The sequence below is a fragment of the Rosa chinensis genome, chromosome 3 (assembly GCF_002994745.2).
Source record: "Rosa chinensis cultivar Old Blush chromosome 3, RchiOBHm-V2, whole genome shotgun sequence".
Classification (NCBI taxonomy): domain Eukaryota; kingdom Viridiplantae; phylum Streptophyta; class Magnoliopsida; order Rosales; family Rosaceae; genus Rosa; species Rosa chinensis.
This window is the reverse complement of record NC_037090.1, coordinates 20,307,775-20,324,738: the sequence shown is the minus strand read 5'-3', so window position 1 is coordinate 20,324,738 and position 16,964 is coordinate 20,307,775. Positions and strand designations below refer to the sequence as shown.

The following is a 16,964-nucleotide window of genomic DNA, read 5'->3' as shown; positions in this document are numbered from 1 at the left end:
GCAAGTAGCAAGGGTTTCGGATTAGTTGAGGAGCATTCGAGTCGTGTAGGATAAATGGAGAAGCAACATCATTGTTCAACTGTCGACTAAAACCACTAGTAGAAATTTTATATGCACATGATCTGTTTAATAGATCCACCACTCCCAAACTCTACCGTCCGTGAGCCTCCAATTTGCTCTTTCCACAAGGCCTCAAATCCTCAATATACCACTTAGGCTGAAAGAAAATTAATATGTAATAATCTCACCAAGCTGGACTTCGTCGTCGAGGCAGTAGGGAATGTGTAAATACCAGATGGAACAAAATTGATAGACTTCGAGTAATGACAGTTATTCAAACAAGCAACAACACAAATAAAAGAACACAAGAATTGCTGACGCAGTGTAAACCTCTCCACTGAGGAAACTTCACTGCGAGGCTGTAGCCTACACGAGAATCAAATCCAATATGAATCAAGGTTGTTACAGATCACAAGTAGTGGTATTCAACTCAACCACATTGACTAGCAACAATGCTAACTTGCTCACAACTGTAAAAGACCTATTCTAAACAACTATGAAGTAATCTGTATAGATGAAGAAATCTGGACACGCCTTCAAATTCAATCTTGCCTTGAAGCTTCACTGATCTCAATCACATATGCAAGTGATGAATGCAGTGAACAAGTAGTATGATCAATCAATCAAATAAACAATGAGAGTTTTGTAAAACAGTTACTGCAGACTATGCAGCACAATTAAAATTCTCAATCTAAAACTCTAACTACCATAATGAAGTTTCAAAACCTTTTATAGAAGATAAAAACTCCCCCTCAATCCAATCACATTAATCACAAATTGAGATAAGCTTGGAAGGTTTTTTAAACACATCGTGAGACTCAACTAATCCTTACGGATATCATGTAACTGTCATCTCTAAGGAAAGTTATCTGATATGCAATCATAACCATTCTAAATGCAGATACGATTTCCTGAACTTCTTTCCTTAAACATTATAAGATAGCAATTAGTTTAGTCCCACAATATATGCATCAATCACATGCAAATTGATATGATATGCAAATTAAAAGCTCTCTAAACCTAGACCATATTTTCATAATTATATGGAGGAAAAAGAATCGTGTACAATCAATGCGTCTAACCCTAATTGATTCCTATTAGGAAAAATCTTTTTAACAAAAGATTGCCAATTAAAAAAAAACATACCTAAATCAATTAGGTCTTCAAAGGGATGTGTTTTAACTGTGGAAAATATCTTTGGATAATAAAACTTAAGAATATAAAGATACTTTCCGAAAACAAACTTCCTAAAACCTAGAACTGACTCGAGGATTGCAACACAGGTTGCAATCCCAATGCATATGCTGACTCATGAGATTCATTTACCTGTAACGTCTCTGAGATCAGTTTTAGGCCATTTTCCAGCTTCTTCAGTGATGAATTGTCATGATATACTTCCCTAGCTTTGTATGGGAATGCCAACAAATAACATGTACAAAATCTTGTACTTACACAATGAGGAAGGCCTCTGCGGGCTCACGTTAGAGTGAGCTGCGGTATTATCCATCAAATTTATTTCCTGCTTCCTCTGTCTGTCCTTATTGATGGTGACATGTGGTGCCAAGTCGTTTTTTCAACTCTAATAGAGAGTAAACAAAGACAAATTGATGTGGGTGTTATTTGAAAACCTATGCATCATATATTATATAATCCAACGTGGACTTCAACGTGCGACCACATCTGGTGGAAGGCCAAGACTCAAAACTCTGTTAGATTAAGGTTATTGTGAAAAATTAAGGTCCAAGTTCTTCTCTGTTTATGTGTTGACTCTCTGATCCAGAACTCTTTGCATTTTTGTTCTCTGATCAAGCAATTCAACAGAGAAAGGTACCTCTTGCAAATTAAATTCTTCTCAGAACTATACTTCCTCTTCTTTCATTAGTCCTTAATTGTCTTTGTTATTGCTTCACTCTCACTCTTACTCCATCATAGAATGTTGTAAACGCATACAGGATTTATAGTGAACCAAGGGAAGCAAGCTACATGGAACAAGAGGATCAAGATCGAAAGTGATCTCGAACTAAAGGTGGAAAACTTCAAATCTGGCCTAGATCAAAAGACTGGCAATTTGAATAAGTCTTTACTTTTCAAGAGATGTAATAAGGCAATTGCCACAGTATTAATAGTATATGTCATTGGTTTAGTTTTTCTTCAACTAGGCACATCCAAAGTGAGTATGATGTCTAGGAAAGTTTTGAGATAAGTGGTACTTAAGTGAGCTTTGCTCCACCGACATCTGTCTACTTCCCTAGTCATATTTATTTTGGAGTTACGAAAGAAGTCAAACTACTATCTTTATTTGACATTAGTTAGCTAGTTCCGGATTAGATTTTCTTTATGGTTAAGAAACAATGATGTACATTATTGGCTTATGAATAAAATTTCGAGTTATTTTCATTATGACTCCATTTTAAATTATGAGTATGTTCCTCTATGACTGCGATGGTTAGGCCATCAGGTTTAGTTCAAGGACATGGAATGACTCAATTCCTCTTGCCTAATGGCACCTTGATTACTGTCATACCCAATTGAGCTATTCGAGCCAACAGATTCCATGCAGAAACGCATACTGAGAACGGATTAGAGTTTCTTTGCATTACCTCTAATGATTGCTAACAAATGCGCATCTTAGAGAAACTTATGTGTCTCTCTAGTGGACTTTATGTCACCACTATTCGAGGTATTAAATCCAATAAAATTATGAGAGAATATCTCTTAGATTGAGACACATGTTGGCTTTGCCACTACAGGATAGGTCATCCTAGTCATGATATGATGATCCGTATATTAAAGACTTCATAAGAACATCTATTCTTTCGAGCGAAATTAAGCAAGAATCTATTAGCTCAAAAATTATCTCGGCCACGTGTCACTCGGCTGAGGTCAAACAGAATCAAAGGTTGATTCCTAGACTGAGTGTGACCGCCGCCGCCGTCTACCACTAGCCTAGGCCAGTGATGTCCTTATCCATGACGCTAGGGATGGTGCTCATCATAGTGATGAAGCCCTTGGTGATGTTGTAGTCACCAACTTTGCTTCCAATAGTGTTTAAGACGCTCAGGCCCAACCAAAATCCTCATTGGTTGCTTCTAAGGCCCCTCGCTCATTCTATAAAGCATGTTCCTTATGGAAATTAGGACAGAGACCATTCTACACAAAAAATACGAAAATAATCATTCTGTTTTTACATTGAATCAGAGGAGATTCTGTGGACTTATTCAACCAACTTGCGGACCATTTTACTACTTCATGATATTGGTTGACGTGCAAATATGCTGGTCACGTGTTGTACCATTGTCCACTTATAATGCTGCCTATGCTACACTACTAGCACATATCATATGGCGACGAACTCACTCTTTGGATCATTGCATTTAATCAATTTGACTTGGCAATGCTGGAGAGTTTACATCGAAGACTTTTTATGATTATTGCATATCATTGGGACCGATGTTGGACATCATATTCCCATGTACACATCCAAATGGCCTGGTCTTGCAAAAATGACTACTAAGGTAGCCCAGACATTAGTAATGTGCACCAATTTCTCTATATCCACTAGGGGTTATGCAATATTTCATACAACTATGTTAATTCGTCTATGACCCACTGCCACTCAATATATCACTGCATTACAGCTAGTGACTAGGTACAAGTATCTCGTACTTATGTATATTCAAGTGTGCTATTTATGTACCTATTGAGCAGCCATAACACACTAAGATGGGTCAACAGAGACGAATGGACATATATACTGGATATGAAGCTCTAACTATCGTCTGCTACCTAGAACCCTTGACAGGCGATCTCTTTACTGCTAGATTTTCATATTGTCACTTTGATGAAACAATATTCTCATCGTTAGGGGGAGATAAGAACACAGATATTCAACAGGAACGACAGAAATTATCGTGGTCTGTCCCCACTATGTCTCATCTCAATCCTCACTAAAGTGACAAGATCACACATATCTGCTGCAAACGTGCCTGCAATGATGGATGTCCCTACGAGAGAACGTAGTGCCACCCTACAAGAAGATAGGCATGACACCAACGCCATAGAGAGTAGCACTTTGGCGTCACAGGCCATGGCCCTAGCTAGGATGCATGGGAGGCCCGTAGGTTCGAAGAATACATTGGCATGACCCAATCCTTTGATCATCGACACTCAAAACCTGTCTCATGAGAATGTTCCGAATTAAGGTTATCGTTGTAGGACGCCTCAACTATAGAATCTATTCATGAGAATATAGAATATTTAAAAATTACACTAGTGTATATAAAACGTGGGATAGAAACTTCATCATGATTAATGATGTATTCGCGCATTTCATTATTCATGAGTTGGATTCTCTAACGAAGATGAAGGTTTTTCAAGCCAGTGATGCCAACACCTCCTAACATAAAACTTGTTGTCTAATGAGTTTTCGTTAGAAAGCGTGATGAGAAAAAGATATGGTAATCTCGCCTTGTGGCGCAAGGTTTCTCACAAACACCATGGAATCGACTATGAGAAGACATATTCTCTTATAATGGATGTCATTGCACTCCACTACCTTGTCAGTTTGGTAGTTTCTAAATAAACTGAACATGCAGCTTATGAATGTGGTCACTACGTATCTTTATGGGGATCTAGATACGAAATATACATGAAGGTTCCTGGTGGACTTCATTTATCCAAGTCAAGTGGCTTTAGACCACAGAGTGCATTTTCAATGAGGTTGAAACGCTCACTACGTGACTACTTGATTGGGAAGGGATATGTCAATAATAAACTATGCCTGCGCGTTTCTATGACAAGTTTCGAATTCTATCGCGGTTCATGTTGGTGACATGATCTTTAGTGGAAGCCCTTAAAGAGTTAAGGGAGATCGCTGAACACTTGAAATCCGAGTTTGAGATGAAGGATCTTAAGAGAACACGGTAATGTCTCAGTTTGGAACTTGAGCACCATGTTGATGGATGCTTAGACATTTTGACAATGTTAAGCCCTAAAGCACATCCATGATCATCTGTAGTCTTGATCCTAAAAATGATCATCTTTGTCCGAAGGATGATGACAAAGATGTGATAGAGGCAGAAGTGCCATACTTAAGTACAATAAGTGTATTATTGTACTTAGCTCAATGCACAAGACCATACATCTCATTTGCAGTGAACTTGTTAGCTAGACATAGCTATGCACCAATGCCACACCACTAGACTAGTGTAAAATATATCTTTCAATACTTGAGATGTACGATTGATATGAGCTTGTTCTATCCCTATAGAGAGATAATGGATTCAGACTCATTACACACCAGGAACACCACCAACAGGCCTGCGTCCTCCATCCCCATCCCAAAATGACATTAATTAGTGTTTTGGAAGGTTTTGCTGATGTTGGGTATCTCTCTAACACACACAAAGGTCGTTCCCAAATTGGTTATGTATTCACCATGGAAAATACAACGATATCTTGGAGGTCTACAAAACAGACCCTAATCTCTACTTCTTAGAATCATGCAAAGATTATAGATCTTCACGAAGCGGTTAGTAAAAGTATATGGATTAAATCCATAATTACGTATGTTCAAAGCAATTGTGGTTTGAAGTCTACCACAGATTAGCCTACAAGCACTTATGAAGATAATGCTGCTTGTTTTGAATAAATGAAGTAAGGCTACATCAAAGGCGACAACACCAAACATAATCAGCAACAACAGACTCTCCTTAAGATCAAAGTGAACTAGGTTCAATCTGAGGACTATGTGGCAGACTTGTTTACTAAGCCACTGCCTAAATCCACTTTTGAGAAACATGTTGGTAGCATCAATTTGCAGAAGTTATCCAAACTCCCATGGTCGTAGTCATTAGGGGGAGATGCAGACATCAGGGGGAGATGCAGACATCAGGGGGGGATGTGTACATGTATGGTCTCGAAATGTGAAGGGTGTGTTGTACTCTTCTTCTCCTTAAATTCAACCAAGGTTATTTTTGTCCCATTGAATTTTTGTTACTTGGCAAGATTTTTAACAAGGCAACGAGATGGGCACCGCGTTTGGTCGACACAAGGAGAAGTGTTTAAGGACACCTAGTTTGTGTGTTTGACCCAAACTCTATATATGTATATGATCAGTTGTAATAGGGTTAGTCTTACCAATATCTATGGAGATATTTCAATCATTGTATAATTCAGTTACTTGTAAGACGCAGATTCCTTGTTTGTAATTCTCTATATAAAGAGACTCCTATTCTCAATGAAAGAACAACTCATTTTCTCCAATTTTTGATTTCCTAAAATAACAAAGTGCATGTAGCAAGGATTTCACAGTAATACCATAACCATTTGGCACGACTGATTATTAGGCTATTTCATTAGCACAGTTGCTAATTCATCTAGGACTACAATCCACGAAGAAAAGGATGATTCGGATAGGTGAAATATACAATTGAGAAATATAACGAGGCTGCCAGTTAGGTGTGGTATAGCATCTCTGATGTCTCCACTTTGACCCCTAGGTCATTGATTAGTGTTGGCTTAGTCCCACTACAAACCTCATTAGGTGTGGGATTTCATCCAAACTGTACGTATTTGACTTTATCAAGTAGACTCTCATTAACATATAAGTTATAGATTGTTGTATCTCCTTTGGTTATGGGGTTTTCTCGTTCCATATCATTAGTTTACATCGAGCTACATGACTCAAACAATCTTCATATTGATAACATATGACTATTTCTTGCTAACAGTCATCCTTAAATTATATCATCATTTATTTTTCATTAGTACCAATTTTGATCCTACCTAGATTCACCTACTTGAGTCTTTAGGAGTGTCAAGACCTTCATATTTTATGTTTTAGATTGCATCGTTTTTATTTTCCAATGTGAGATTTTTTTTTTTTAATACAGGAGTCTCACAAACGCGACACCTTTTTGTCCACAAATTTAACAATTGTAATAAAGTGGCGTTTAAGAAATAAATATAGAATAAAAACTGAATTTTTTTCTTCTTTTTTTTAAATGAAAAAAAAAAAAAAAAAATCTCTACAGTTAAAATCTCTACCAAAAAAGAACGTGACTTAAGTTCTATATGTAATTTACTACAGTATATACCATGTGACGGTTTGGCCGAGTGGTCTAAGGCGCCAGATTTAGGCTCTGGTCCGAAAGGGCGTGGGTTCAAATCCCACAGCCGTCAGATTTTTAATTTTTTTTTTCTGCGTTCTACGTCTCTTTCCTTCTGTTTATGAAACGACGTCGCAGTGCTCGTCATTTTGCAGTACGTATTACTATTAAGCTGCTCCGGTAATTTCTTGAGCCAACAAACGCAGTTGATCCCCCATGGCCAGAACCCTCCTTAACAAACCGGGTTTTCAACACCTCCTGACCCGATTCACATCCTCACGTCGGTCACTGCAAACCCTAGCCTACGAAGAAGTCCGAGCTACCACCGCCACGCCCTACCACTCCACCGCTTTTGTACTCCACGGCCTTCTCGGCTCCGCCAGAAACTGGCGATCTTTCTCCCGCGCCCTCCTCTCCAATCTCTCCGATCAATCTGGTCCATTTTTCTCTCTCCTCACTTTTCATTAGTTTATCTCCATATCCATATCAGGGCACCCAATTTTGAATTTTTGTTTTATTGTATTTGTAGGATGGAGAATGGTGCTTGTGGATTTAAGGAACCATGGGAAATCAGCTGAAATTGAAGGTCTGAACCCACCTCATGATTTGGTCAATGCAGCCCAAGATTTGGCTAATTTGATTAAGTCTGAGAATTGGGCTTGGCCCGATGTTGTTCTTGGTCACTCCATGGGCGGTAAGGTGGCTCTGCAATTTGCTCAGAGCTGTGCTCGTGGCCACTATCGTGATTACGCTAAGTTGCCAAAACAGGTTTCACTCACACTTGTTGCTTTCTCTTTGTGCTGAAGTTGCTTATTTTTGTATAATTTGTGGTTCATTACATGAGTTTATAGAGCTTCATAGCAACCGGAAATAGGTAATCGTCAGAAAAACCGAAATGGGGAAGGTTTCGGCTAGATGGAAAATGCATGTGTAGCTTTTGTGGGATCACCAGTACTTTATGAACCTTGAATGTCATAAGCTTTCATAACCAATGATAAAGTAATATGTTAATGTATTTTAAATGCTGCCTGTTTCATGATTTGTTTACTTGCTTGGGTTTTCAAGCTTCAAAATGCTGGTTTTATCTAATGGACTGAAATTGGAACCGTAATAATGATTACTAGATTATTTTATCGTTTTGATATGATTCCTGCAAACAATAGGGTTCACTTGGCTGGTGGAGTAGTGAATTTATCTTTATAGATGGATAGCCAGAAGTGTGATTAAATGCTTGGTTCACTTGCACATTAAAAAGTTGTTCCCTTTTTTGTTTTCTCTGTGATCCAGAACAGCTGTGGGTTTTGGATTCTGTTCCAGGAGAAGTGAACCCTATACACAGTAATGGGGACGTTGAGAGAGTTTTGAAGACATTGCAGGGTCTACCTTCAACAGTTCCATCACGAAAGTAATGAACCCTTTCTCCTTTTGTTGAAACATGTGATTGCATTTGTGTGCTTAGGTGCATTAGTGGTCCTAAGTAGGTGGTGTTAGCTGGTGTTGTAGTGTTCTAAGTCTGTGTCTGGTGTAGTCCTTCTAGTGTTCAATATGTGTGCTAACCTGCCTTTAGGGATATAACTATCCCTGTAAGCGGTTAACTCTTCATAAAGAAAGCATATATTATAGTGGAGATGTAACCAAAAAGCCTACCTGCTTAATAATGCTGGTGCATACTCAGTTATTCACACCTAATCTACCCTCAGATTGCTTCCCTCAAGCAAGAGCCTAGAACTCGGTGTAGAATCTCAACTTGAAGAAGAATCTGGTTAGATTCATTGTAGGATCATATTTTATATGCCCTGCTACCCCTGCATAAATCTATTCCACATGCCCAGCTTGTTAACAAGTTCATTATGTGATAAACCTGGTTATTGGCTTCAGGTGGCTTGTTAATCATATGATTGAACTTGGGTTCTCAAAATCATTGTCAGAATGGATAGGCACCAACCTCAAGAAAGTTGGAGATCATGAGACATGGTCTTTCAATCTTGATGGCGCTGTGGAGATGTTCAAATCTTACGGGTAAGTATCTTATTGCTTTGAAATCAGTTTTCAGAAGTAGAAACAATGCTAACATTTCTGTCTTAACCTTACCTTACCTTACCTTTCCAGGGAGAAGTCTTACATACCTCTGTTGGAGCATCCCCCAAAAGATATGGAAATAGCTATTGTGCGTGCTGAGAACAGTGACCGTTGGGACCCAGATGTAATTCAGCAGCTTGAAAGCCTCGCTAGTCGGGAAAGAGATGGGTCGGAGGGGAAGGTTTCACTTAATGTTCTTCCCAAGTCAGGCCATTGGGTTCACGTGGATAATCCAGAAGGTCTTCTCGAGATTGTGGCACCTAAGATTTCATCCCTTTCTACTTAGCCCTAGTCAGGTTTTTGAGTTATCTGCCACAAAAGATGTATTGTGGATTAGCAATATCTTTCTTATCATTTTTGCTGGCACCCAGCAACTTCATGGAATGAATGAGGCTGTGCTAATAATATTGATACTGGAATTCTAGCATTGTATGTATAATCTTGAATTCTTGACAGTAGCAAAATTCTTGCTTGTAGCCTTACAAATCTATGGTTTCATGATTTCAGAGCTATTTTTCTTGTTAATTTCTTCTCCAAGAATATTATGCGGAGCTAGTTTTAATCCTTATACATTGTCTCAAATAAGTACCTTATAATAAGAATTCATTGAGGATCTTCTAGCTGAATTGGTTATACATTTATGTAAACCTATCACTTAGCCAGGGATTGGGCTTTTTATTTTTATTTTTTGGAAGAATCCGAGATTTGGCCTTATTATAAGATCTCTCCAATAGAATAATACCCTCCTATAAAGTCCTACCAATTGTTTTTTTTTTTTTTTTTTTCCAATAGATAAGGCCTACCAATTGTTTGAAGATGCCTATATAATTGTTTTATGACTGCTAGTTAATTTTAAACACATTAAACTTTCGGAGTTATAAAACATAAATTAAGGGACCAAATAGCCATCATCCCTATCATTCACCAGTGCTACTGAAATATAGTATTATTGCGTTACTTTGATGTTTGTTATAATATAAAACTTAGTGAAAAACAATATAATTTGAAATTGACCAAATTGTCATGTTAAGGTATCACCACAACTTCTTGTCTATCTTAAATGGCAGCGAAATGATATGTAATGACCATTCTAGTTTGAGTATTAATGACAATCATTTATTGATTGATTTAAAAAAAAAAAAATAGGAGGACAATTCTTTTTAAAAACTTAAATCAAAGAAAAAGAAAATACTAAATAGTGGTAAAAATACAGGAATTAAAGGGCAAGCAAGTCTTTTCTCAGGTACCAAAATCCGAAACCCTAGCTATATAAAGATGTAAGCAAGTGATAACCATCTCATTCAGCAGCAGCAGGCAAGGCTTTGCAAGGAGGGCTGTGCATTCAGACTTGTCCACCCAAATCATCCACTCGCCGCCGCCGCCATGGTAAGCTCCTCTCTCTCTCTCTCCCTCCCCGCTTTCAGTTCGTCTGCTTAATTCATTTCCAGACCTGATCTATGTGTTTTTCCATCGAATATTATCTGTGACTGTTGGCAAGAGAGTGATTACAAAATATACCAATCGAAAATTCTTTCTAGTTTTCCCGTCAACCAAACGAAGAGTCAATTAGCCATAGTTTTCATCTTTAGTAGTCAGATTAGTAAGGAATTGCTGTACTGTGAAGTTTTTTAGTCTTGGTATATTGTGTGTTAATCGGATTTAGTTTCTTCGCCAACCTTGAGTACAATAGGCTTTGGTATGTGTATGTTCTTTTGTCAATGTGAAAGGAATTTACTGCTTATATATTCAGTATTTTAATCTTTTGGGTGCTGCGTGATTACTGATTATATTTTCAAATTACCCTTGCTTATGTATCCATTGTCTATTGGATTTTGTTTATAGTCGAAGAGGAAGGTCAGAGAGCCCAAGGAGGAGAATGTCACTCTTGGACCTGCTGTCCGTGATGGAGAGCATGTTTTTGGTGTCGCTCACATCTTTGCCTCCTTCAATGATACCTTCATTGTAAGTTGTGCGTCTTCTTCTTGAATCTAACTGCAGTCATGATTTGCGAAGTTTGGAGTTGTAAATGAGTGTTTTTGTATTCTAATTGCAGCATGTGACTGATTTGTCTGGGAGGGAAACTCTCGTTCGCATCACTGGTATGGTGTTCTGTTCATCTCTTTGTTTACAATGGACTAATTTTGGGTACAGTTGGTTTATACTGAATGGTTTTGAATTGCCTAGTAAAGTTGAAGACTGCAATTGATTCCAGTGTTCTTTGTGAAAACCAGGCTCAATAAAAGATCTTTATGATTGATGTTTATCAATTATATTTTTTTTGTTGATTGATCTATATGTTCTTTATCAACCTTAGGATTGATGTTCCTTTTAATTTGGAGGAACAGAAACAATACATAATTGAGCTGAAGTTAAAGATGCAAACTCTGTTTTAAGAGGTTTATTTGACCTCTTTTAACTCTCAACATATGTTACTTTTTCTTCTTATATGAAGGTGGCATGAAGGTCAAGGCTGATAGGGATGAATCATCACCATATGCTGCCATGCTTGCAGCACAGGATGTTTCTACTCGGTGCAAGGTGAGAATGCTCTTATATAATGATATCCAATGAGGACATTAAATTATATGGTTCATTTTTGTTTCAAATTGTGGTCTGTAAAGTGGATGGTGACAGTTTATGTGTGGTAAACTGCTTATTGATTCTTAGTGATGATTTTTTAGGAGCTTGGAATTACTGCCTTGCACATAAAGCTTCGGGCTACTGGAGGGAACAAGACCAAGACTCCTGGTCCAGGTGCTCAATCAGCTCTTAGAGCCCTTGCTCGGTCTGGGATGAGAATTGGTCGGATTGGTAAGTCACTTGATGCATTAGTATTTCTGAGCCATCCAACCCTCCCTCCCTCATCCTTTTTTTTTTTTTTTTTTTTTTGCACTCTTGGTTAAATGTGTTTTTGTCTCTCTTGATGGTTAAGACTTCATGGTCATAATTGGTGATTTTGGAAATTTGGTTTTACTACTTTCTTTCTCGAGTGAACCATGTAGAGTTGGTTGAAGCTCACATGATCATTATGATCAAGGAACATATTAGTTTCATCCTTACTAGTTATTACTCTATTTGTTCCCCTCCTTTCCTTTTAAGTTTAATCTGGTTTGTTTTGCAACTCTGAAAGTGGTCATTAGTGCAATCCTTAATGTACTTATTTCTGTTTGACAGAGGATGTTACTCCAATTCCCACCGACAGTACTCGCCGAAAGGGTGGCAGAAGGGGTAGAAGGTTGTGATTTCTCAATTGTGAGGATTCAGATGTTGCAGCCGTTTCTTGCATATTTTTGGTTTCGGTGTTTAATTATCAGCCTCAGCTCTGGCAGGAATGTAGTTTTGTTGAACTCATGTTAGATTAATATGCCAGATAGAGAACTAGAATTTAGTTTGGTTGGTTGACTATTATCATTTTCAGCTTTACACAACATGCTTTATTGTTATTTTATAATGGATTTGTGTTTTGCTTATTTGTTTTTTTTATTTTAATTTTTTATTTATTTTTGTTTCTCGTGGTTTAGAGTGGACTATTTTTCAGGGCCTAGTAATTGGTATCTTGGCTTATTAACTTTAATTTTCCAAATTGCATTGGCATCGAACAATTTAACGAGGAATATTAACTGTGTTGGAGACTTAGAGTTGAAGCTAATACAATTGCAGAACCCGTAGTATAGTAATGTGCGTTATGGAAAATACCCAAATTTGTCACCCTATTCTGGATGCATTTTGCAGTCTTAAACCATTGGTACTATGAAATCAGCCAAATATAATAACAAATTTCCAAAATGGAGATGAACGTGTAGGAACTGTGTTAATGTTTGTGCATTGTTCTTATCCATAATTGAGAAGTCAATTGTTTCAGTTAATTTTTCCTTTGTTGAATGAAGGCGAATCCAATGTATTGATCAAAAGCCAAAATGACTATTACATATCATTTCGCTGTCATTGAGACATACAAGAAAATGTGTTAATACCCACAGTGGTACATAGAATTAGGTCACTCATTTGATATTAAATACATCGAAATTGCATGAATCTTCCATCGGTACTACTCCAGAAGATTCACTAGAGGAACAAAAGTGCATAACTCCTTAAATTACTAACCTAGAGTTCCCTAAAAAAGGAAAATAAACCAGCAAACTAATTAAATTGTAGCCCACAGCCCAAATGAGATCACCGGCCTAACAAGACCCAACAATGCTAACCTGACCCAAAAACAGCCCACCAGCAGCACTACGCTGGTGTGTGTGTGTACACACACTAACTGATAATATTACAATTGAGATTGCATGTATAACTAGCGTGCTTCACTTCTATTTGTGGTTATGGATTGCTAGAAATAAATCCGATTTAAGAGCAGGGCACTTTCAATCATTGTTCTTTGTCGCCTAATATCAGGGCATATATATCCAAGCGACTGGGTCAACTAGCAACAAGTCATATGCATAATATGATCTTCATATCTAGATGAGTTTTAGTGCCTGTTGTTGATTGCGACTTGCTACTTGTCGTCCCCCTGTTTATAAATTGATCAAGATTAATTTTTACGATGCTCAGACACAAGGGGAAGGTATTGGAGGCAAATAAGGCGAAAGCCATCATCCTAATGACTTGTCATATGGATGATTCACTCCAGTACGAGTATATGAATGAAGAAGACCCCAAAAGGCTGTGGGTCTCACTTGAAGATAGATTTGGCAACGTCCGTGACTCCCTGCTTCCTGACCTAGAAGTGAGATGGCATAGCCTCCGCTTATGTGATTTCAAGTCAGTTCTTGACTACAACTCAAAAGCACTTCGCATTAAATCCTTAATGGAATTCCGTGAAAAAGATGTCACAGATGCGATGTTGATTAAGAGAACTCTCTCTACCTTCCGCGTCTCTGCTGTGATGGTTGCTAAGAACTATCGAATAGATGTTACTGCAAGACGTATCGCAAGGTTTCATGAGCTCATTGGAGCTATGAATGTTGCTGAAAAGCATGACAACATCCTTGTGAAGAACTATAATTCAAGGCCCGTGGGAACAAAGCATATTCCGGAGTCTAATTATAGTCACGCCCCTAAGGGAGGCTGCCAAGATTTAAACCCTAAATTTAGAGACATTTCTGGACGTTTTGGTTCATATTCTCGCTCTAATGAGGAAGGTAAACGCCAAAATAGGCGAACACGAAACCGAAGAGGTCAACGTGGAATGAGAGAGGGAGGCAACGCCTCTGGTCATGTTGGTGGCGCCACCAACATTAAGAGCCATCCAAACGACGCTTCCAAAGAACCTCAATCAATGGAGTTTGAGCACAGAGATGTATATTCCCGATGTGGAGTATCCAGTCATTGAGCACACATTTGTAGAGCTCGTGAAGATATTGTCACTGCCAACAAAGCATATTATGAAGTAGGAGAAGCTCACTATGTGGAACAAGAAGATCAAGAAGGTGATCTAGAGTAAAAGGTTGAAGACTTCAAATCTGGTTGGGAGCAATAGATTTAAGTATTTAATTTTCCAAGAAATGTAATAGTAAATGTCATTGGTTTAGTTTGTCTTCCACTGGACTCATCCAAAGTGTGTATGATGTCCAGGAAGGTTTTGAGATAAGTGGTACTTAAGCACGCTTTGCTTCACCGACATCTCTCTACTCACCTGGTCATATTTATTGTGGAGTTACTGAAAGTTTGCATGAGCTAGAATTTGGATTAGATTCTCTTAATGGTTAAGAAACAATGATATACTTTGTTGGCTTATGAATAAAATTTCGAGTTCTTTTCATTATGACTCCATTTTGATTATAAGCATATTACTTTGTGACTACGATGGCTGTGCCATCAGTATTAGTTCAAGGATATGGAATACCCCAACTTCCCCTTGCCAAATGGCTTGATTACTGTCACAGAAACTCTCTACGATCCTAGGGAAAATCACACCCTATAAATAGCCAACGGATTCCATGCAGAAATTCATGTAGAGAATGGAAAAAAGTTCCTTTGCACTATCACTAATGATTGCGAGTAAAGACACATCTTAGAGAAACGTCTGTGTCTCTCTAGTGGATTTTATGTCACCAGTATTCGAGCTATTAAATCCAATAAAGTTATGAGAGAAGATCTCTTGGATTTAGACACATATTGGCTTTGTCACGACAGGATAGGTCATCCTAGTCATGATATGATGATCCATCTACTAAAGACTTCACCTGGACATCCATTCTTTCGAGCGAAACGAAGCTTGAATCAAAAATTGATTCCTGGATTATGTGTGACCGCCACCGTTGCCTCCTACTCCGCAGTCGCCCACCACCAGCCTAGGGCTGGCACAGTCCCTATTCATGATGCCATAGATGACATCCATCATGGTGATGGCCCCCCAAGTGATGCTGTAATCACCAACTTTACTTCAAATAACGTTTCAGACGCTCAAGCCCAACCAAAATCCTCATTAGTTGCATCTAAGGCCTCTCGCTCATTTTACAAAGCCCGTTCCTTAGGGAAATTAGGACTGAGACCGTCCTATGCAAAGGATATGAAAATGCTCATTCTATTCTTACATAGAATCTGTGGGGATTCTGTGGACTGATTGAATTAACTTGCGGACGTTTAAATATTTCATGATGTTAGTTGACACGCAAACACACTGGTCACGTAGTGTGCCATTGTCCACCTGTAAATGCTGCTTATACTACACTCCTAGCACATATCATATGACAACGGGCTCACTCCCCGGATCATCATATTTCGTCAATTGGACTTGACAATGCTAGAGAGTTTATATCGAAGACTTTCGATGGTTATTGCAATAGGACCGATGTTGGACACCATATTCTCATGTACACACCCAAATAGTCTTGCGGAAACGACTATGATGGTAGTCCGAAAATTGGTAATGCACACCTTATATCGCTTGGGGTGATGCAATATCGCATGCATCTATGCTAATTCGTCTACAACCCACCACCACTCAATCTACCTCTGCGTTACAGCTAGTGACTGGATACCAGTATCTCGTACTTACGCATATTTGACTGTGCTATTTATGTACCAATTGTGCAGCCACATCACAAAATAATGGTTCCTTACAGACGAATGGGCAACTATGTTGGATTTGAGACTCCAACAATCGTCTGCCACTTAATGCCCTTGCTAGGCGATCTCATTACTGCTAGATTTGCGGATTGCCACTTTGATGAGATAGTCTTCCAGTCGTTAGGGGGAGATAAGAACACCGATGTCCAGCAGGAACGACAAAAATTGTCGTGGTCTGTCCCCATTATGTCTCATCTCGATCCCCGCTAAAGTGACGAGATCACACATATCTGCTGCAAACATGCCTGCAAGGATGGACGTCCCTACGAGAAGACGTAGTGCCACCCCACACAGAGGTAGGCATGGCGCCAACGCTATAGAGAGTGGCATTCTGGCGTTACAGGTCATGACCCCAACTAGGATGCTTGGGAGGCCCGTGTGTTCGAAGGATACTTTGACACAACCCAATCCTTGGATCATTGACACTCAAAATCCGTCTCATAAGAATCTTCCGGATTATGGTTATCATTGGGGGACACCTCAACGTCAGAACCTATTCCTGAGAATATAGAGCTCTATGAAAATTACACTAGTGTACATGAGATGTGGGATAAAAACTCTATCATGATTGATGATGTATTCGCGCATTTCATAACGCATAAGTTTGTTGAGTTCAATGATATCAAACCATGCTCCGTT

At 38.6% G+C, this 16,964-nt stretch overlaps 2 protein-coding genes and 1 non-coding gene across 3 annotated transcripts; all 3 read left to right on the top strand.

Moving 5' to 3' along the window:
- Window positions 1-7,162: 7,162 nt before the first annotated feature.
- TRNAL-UAG lies at window positions 7,163-7,242 on the top strand. The gene has a single exon. It is a non-coding gene; the product is annotated as a tRNA-Leu (tRNA).
- Window positions 7,243-7,325: 83 nt separating this feature from the next.
- LOC112192968 (protein ABHD11) lies at window positions 7,326-9,773 on the top strand. The gene is made up of 5 exons (XM_024332933.2): window positions 7,326-7,605; window positions 7,699-7,937; window positions 8,462-8,574; window positions 9,048-9,188; window positions 9,279-9,773. Exons 1-5 carry the CDS (start codon window positions 7,386-7,388, stop codon window positions 9,532-9,534), a joined length of 969 nt encoding a protein of 322 aa, XP_024188701.1. The 5' UTR covers window positions 7,326-7,385; the 3' UTR covers window positions 9,535-9,773.
- A 728-nt stretch (window positions 9,774-10,501) lies between these two features.
- Window positions 10,502-12,718, top strand: LOC112192969 (40S ribosomal protein S14-3). The gene is made up of 6 exons (XM_024332934.2): window positions 10,502-10,634; window positions 11,091-11,210; window positions 11,302-11,347; window positions 11,701-11,786; window positions 11,930-12,059; window positions 12,423-12,718. The coding sequence occupies exons 1-6, from the start codon at window positions 10,632-10,634 to the stop codon at window positions 12,488-12,490; spliced, it is 453 nt and encodes a 150-aa protein (XP_024188702.1). The 5' UTR covers window positions 10,502-10,631; the 3' UTR covers window positions 12,491-12,718.
- The last annotated feature ends 4,246 nt before the right edge of the window (window positions 12,719-16,964 follow it).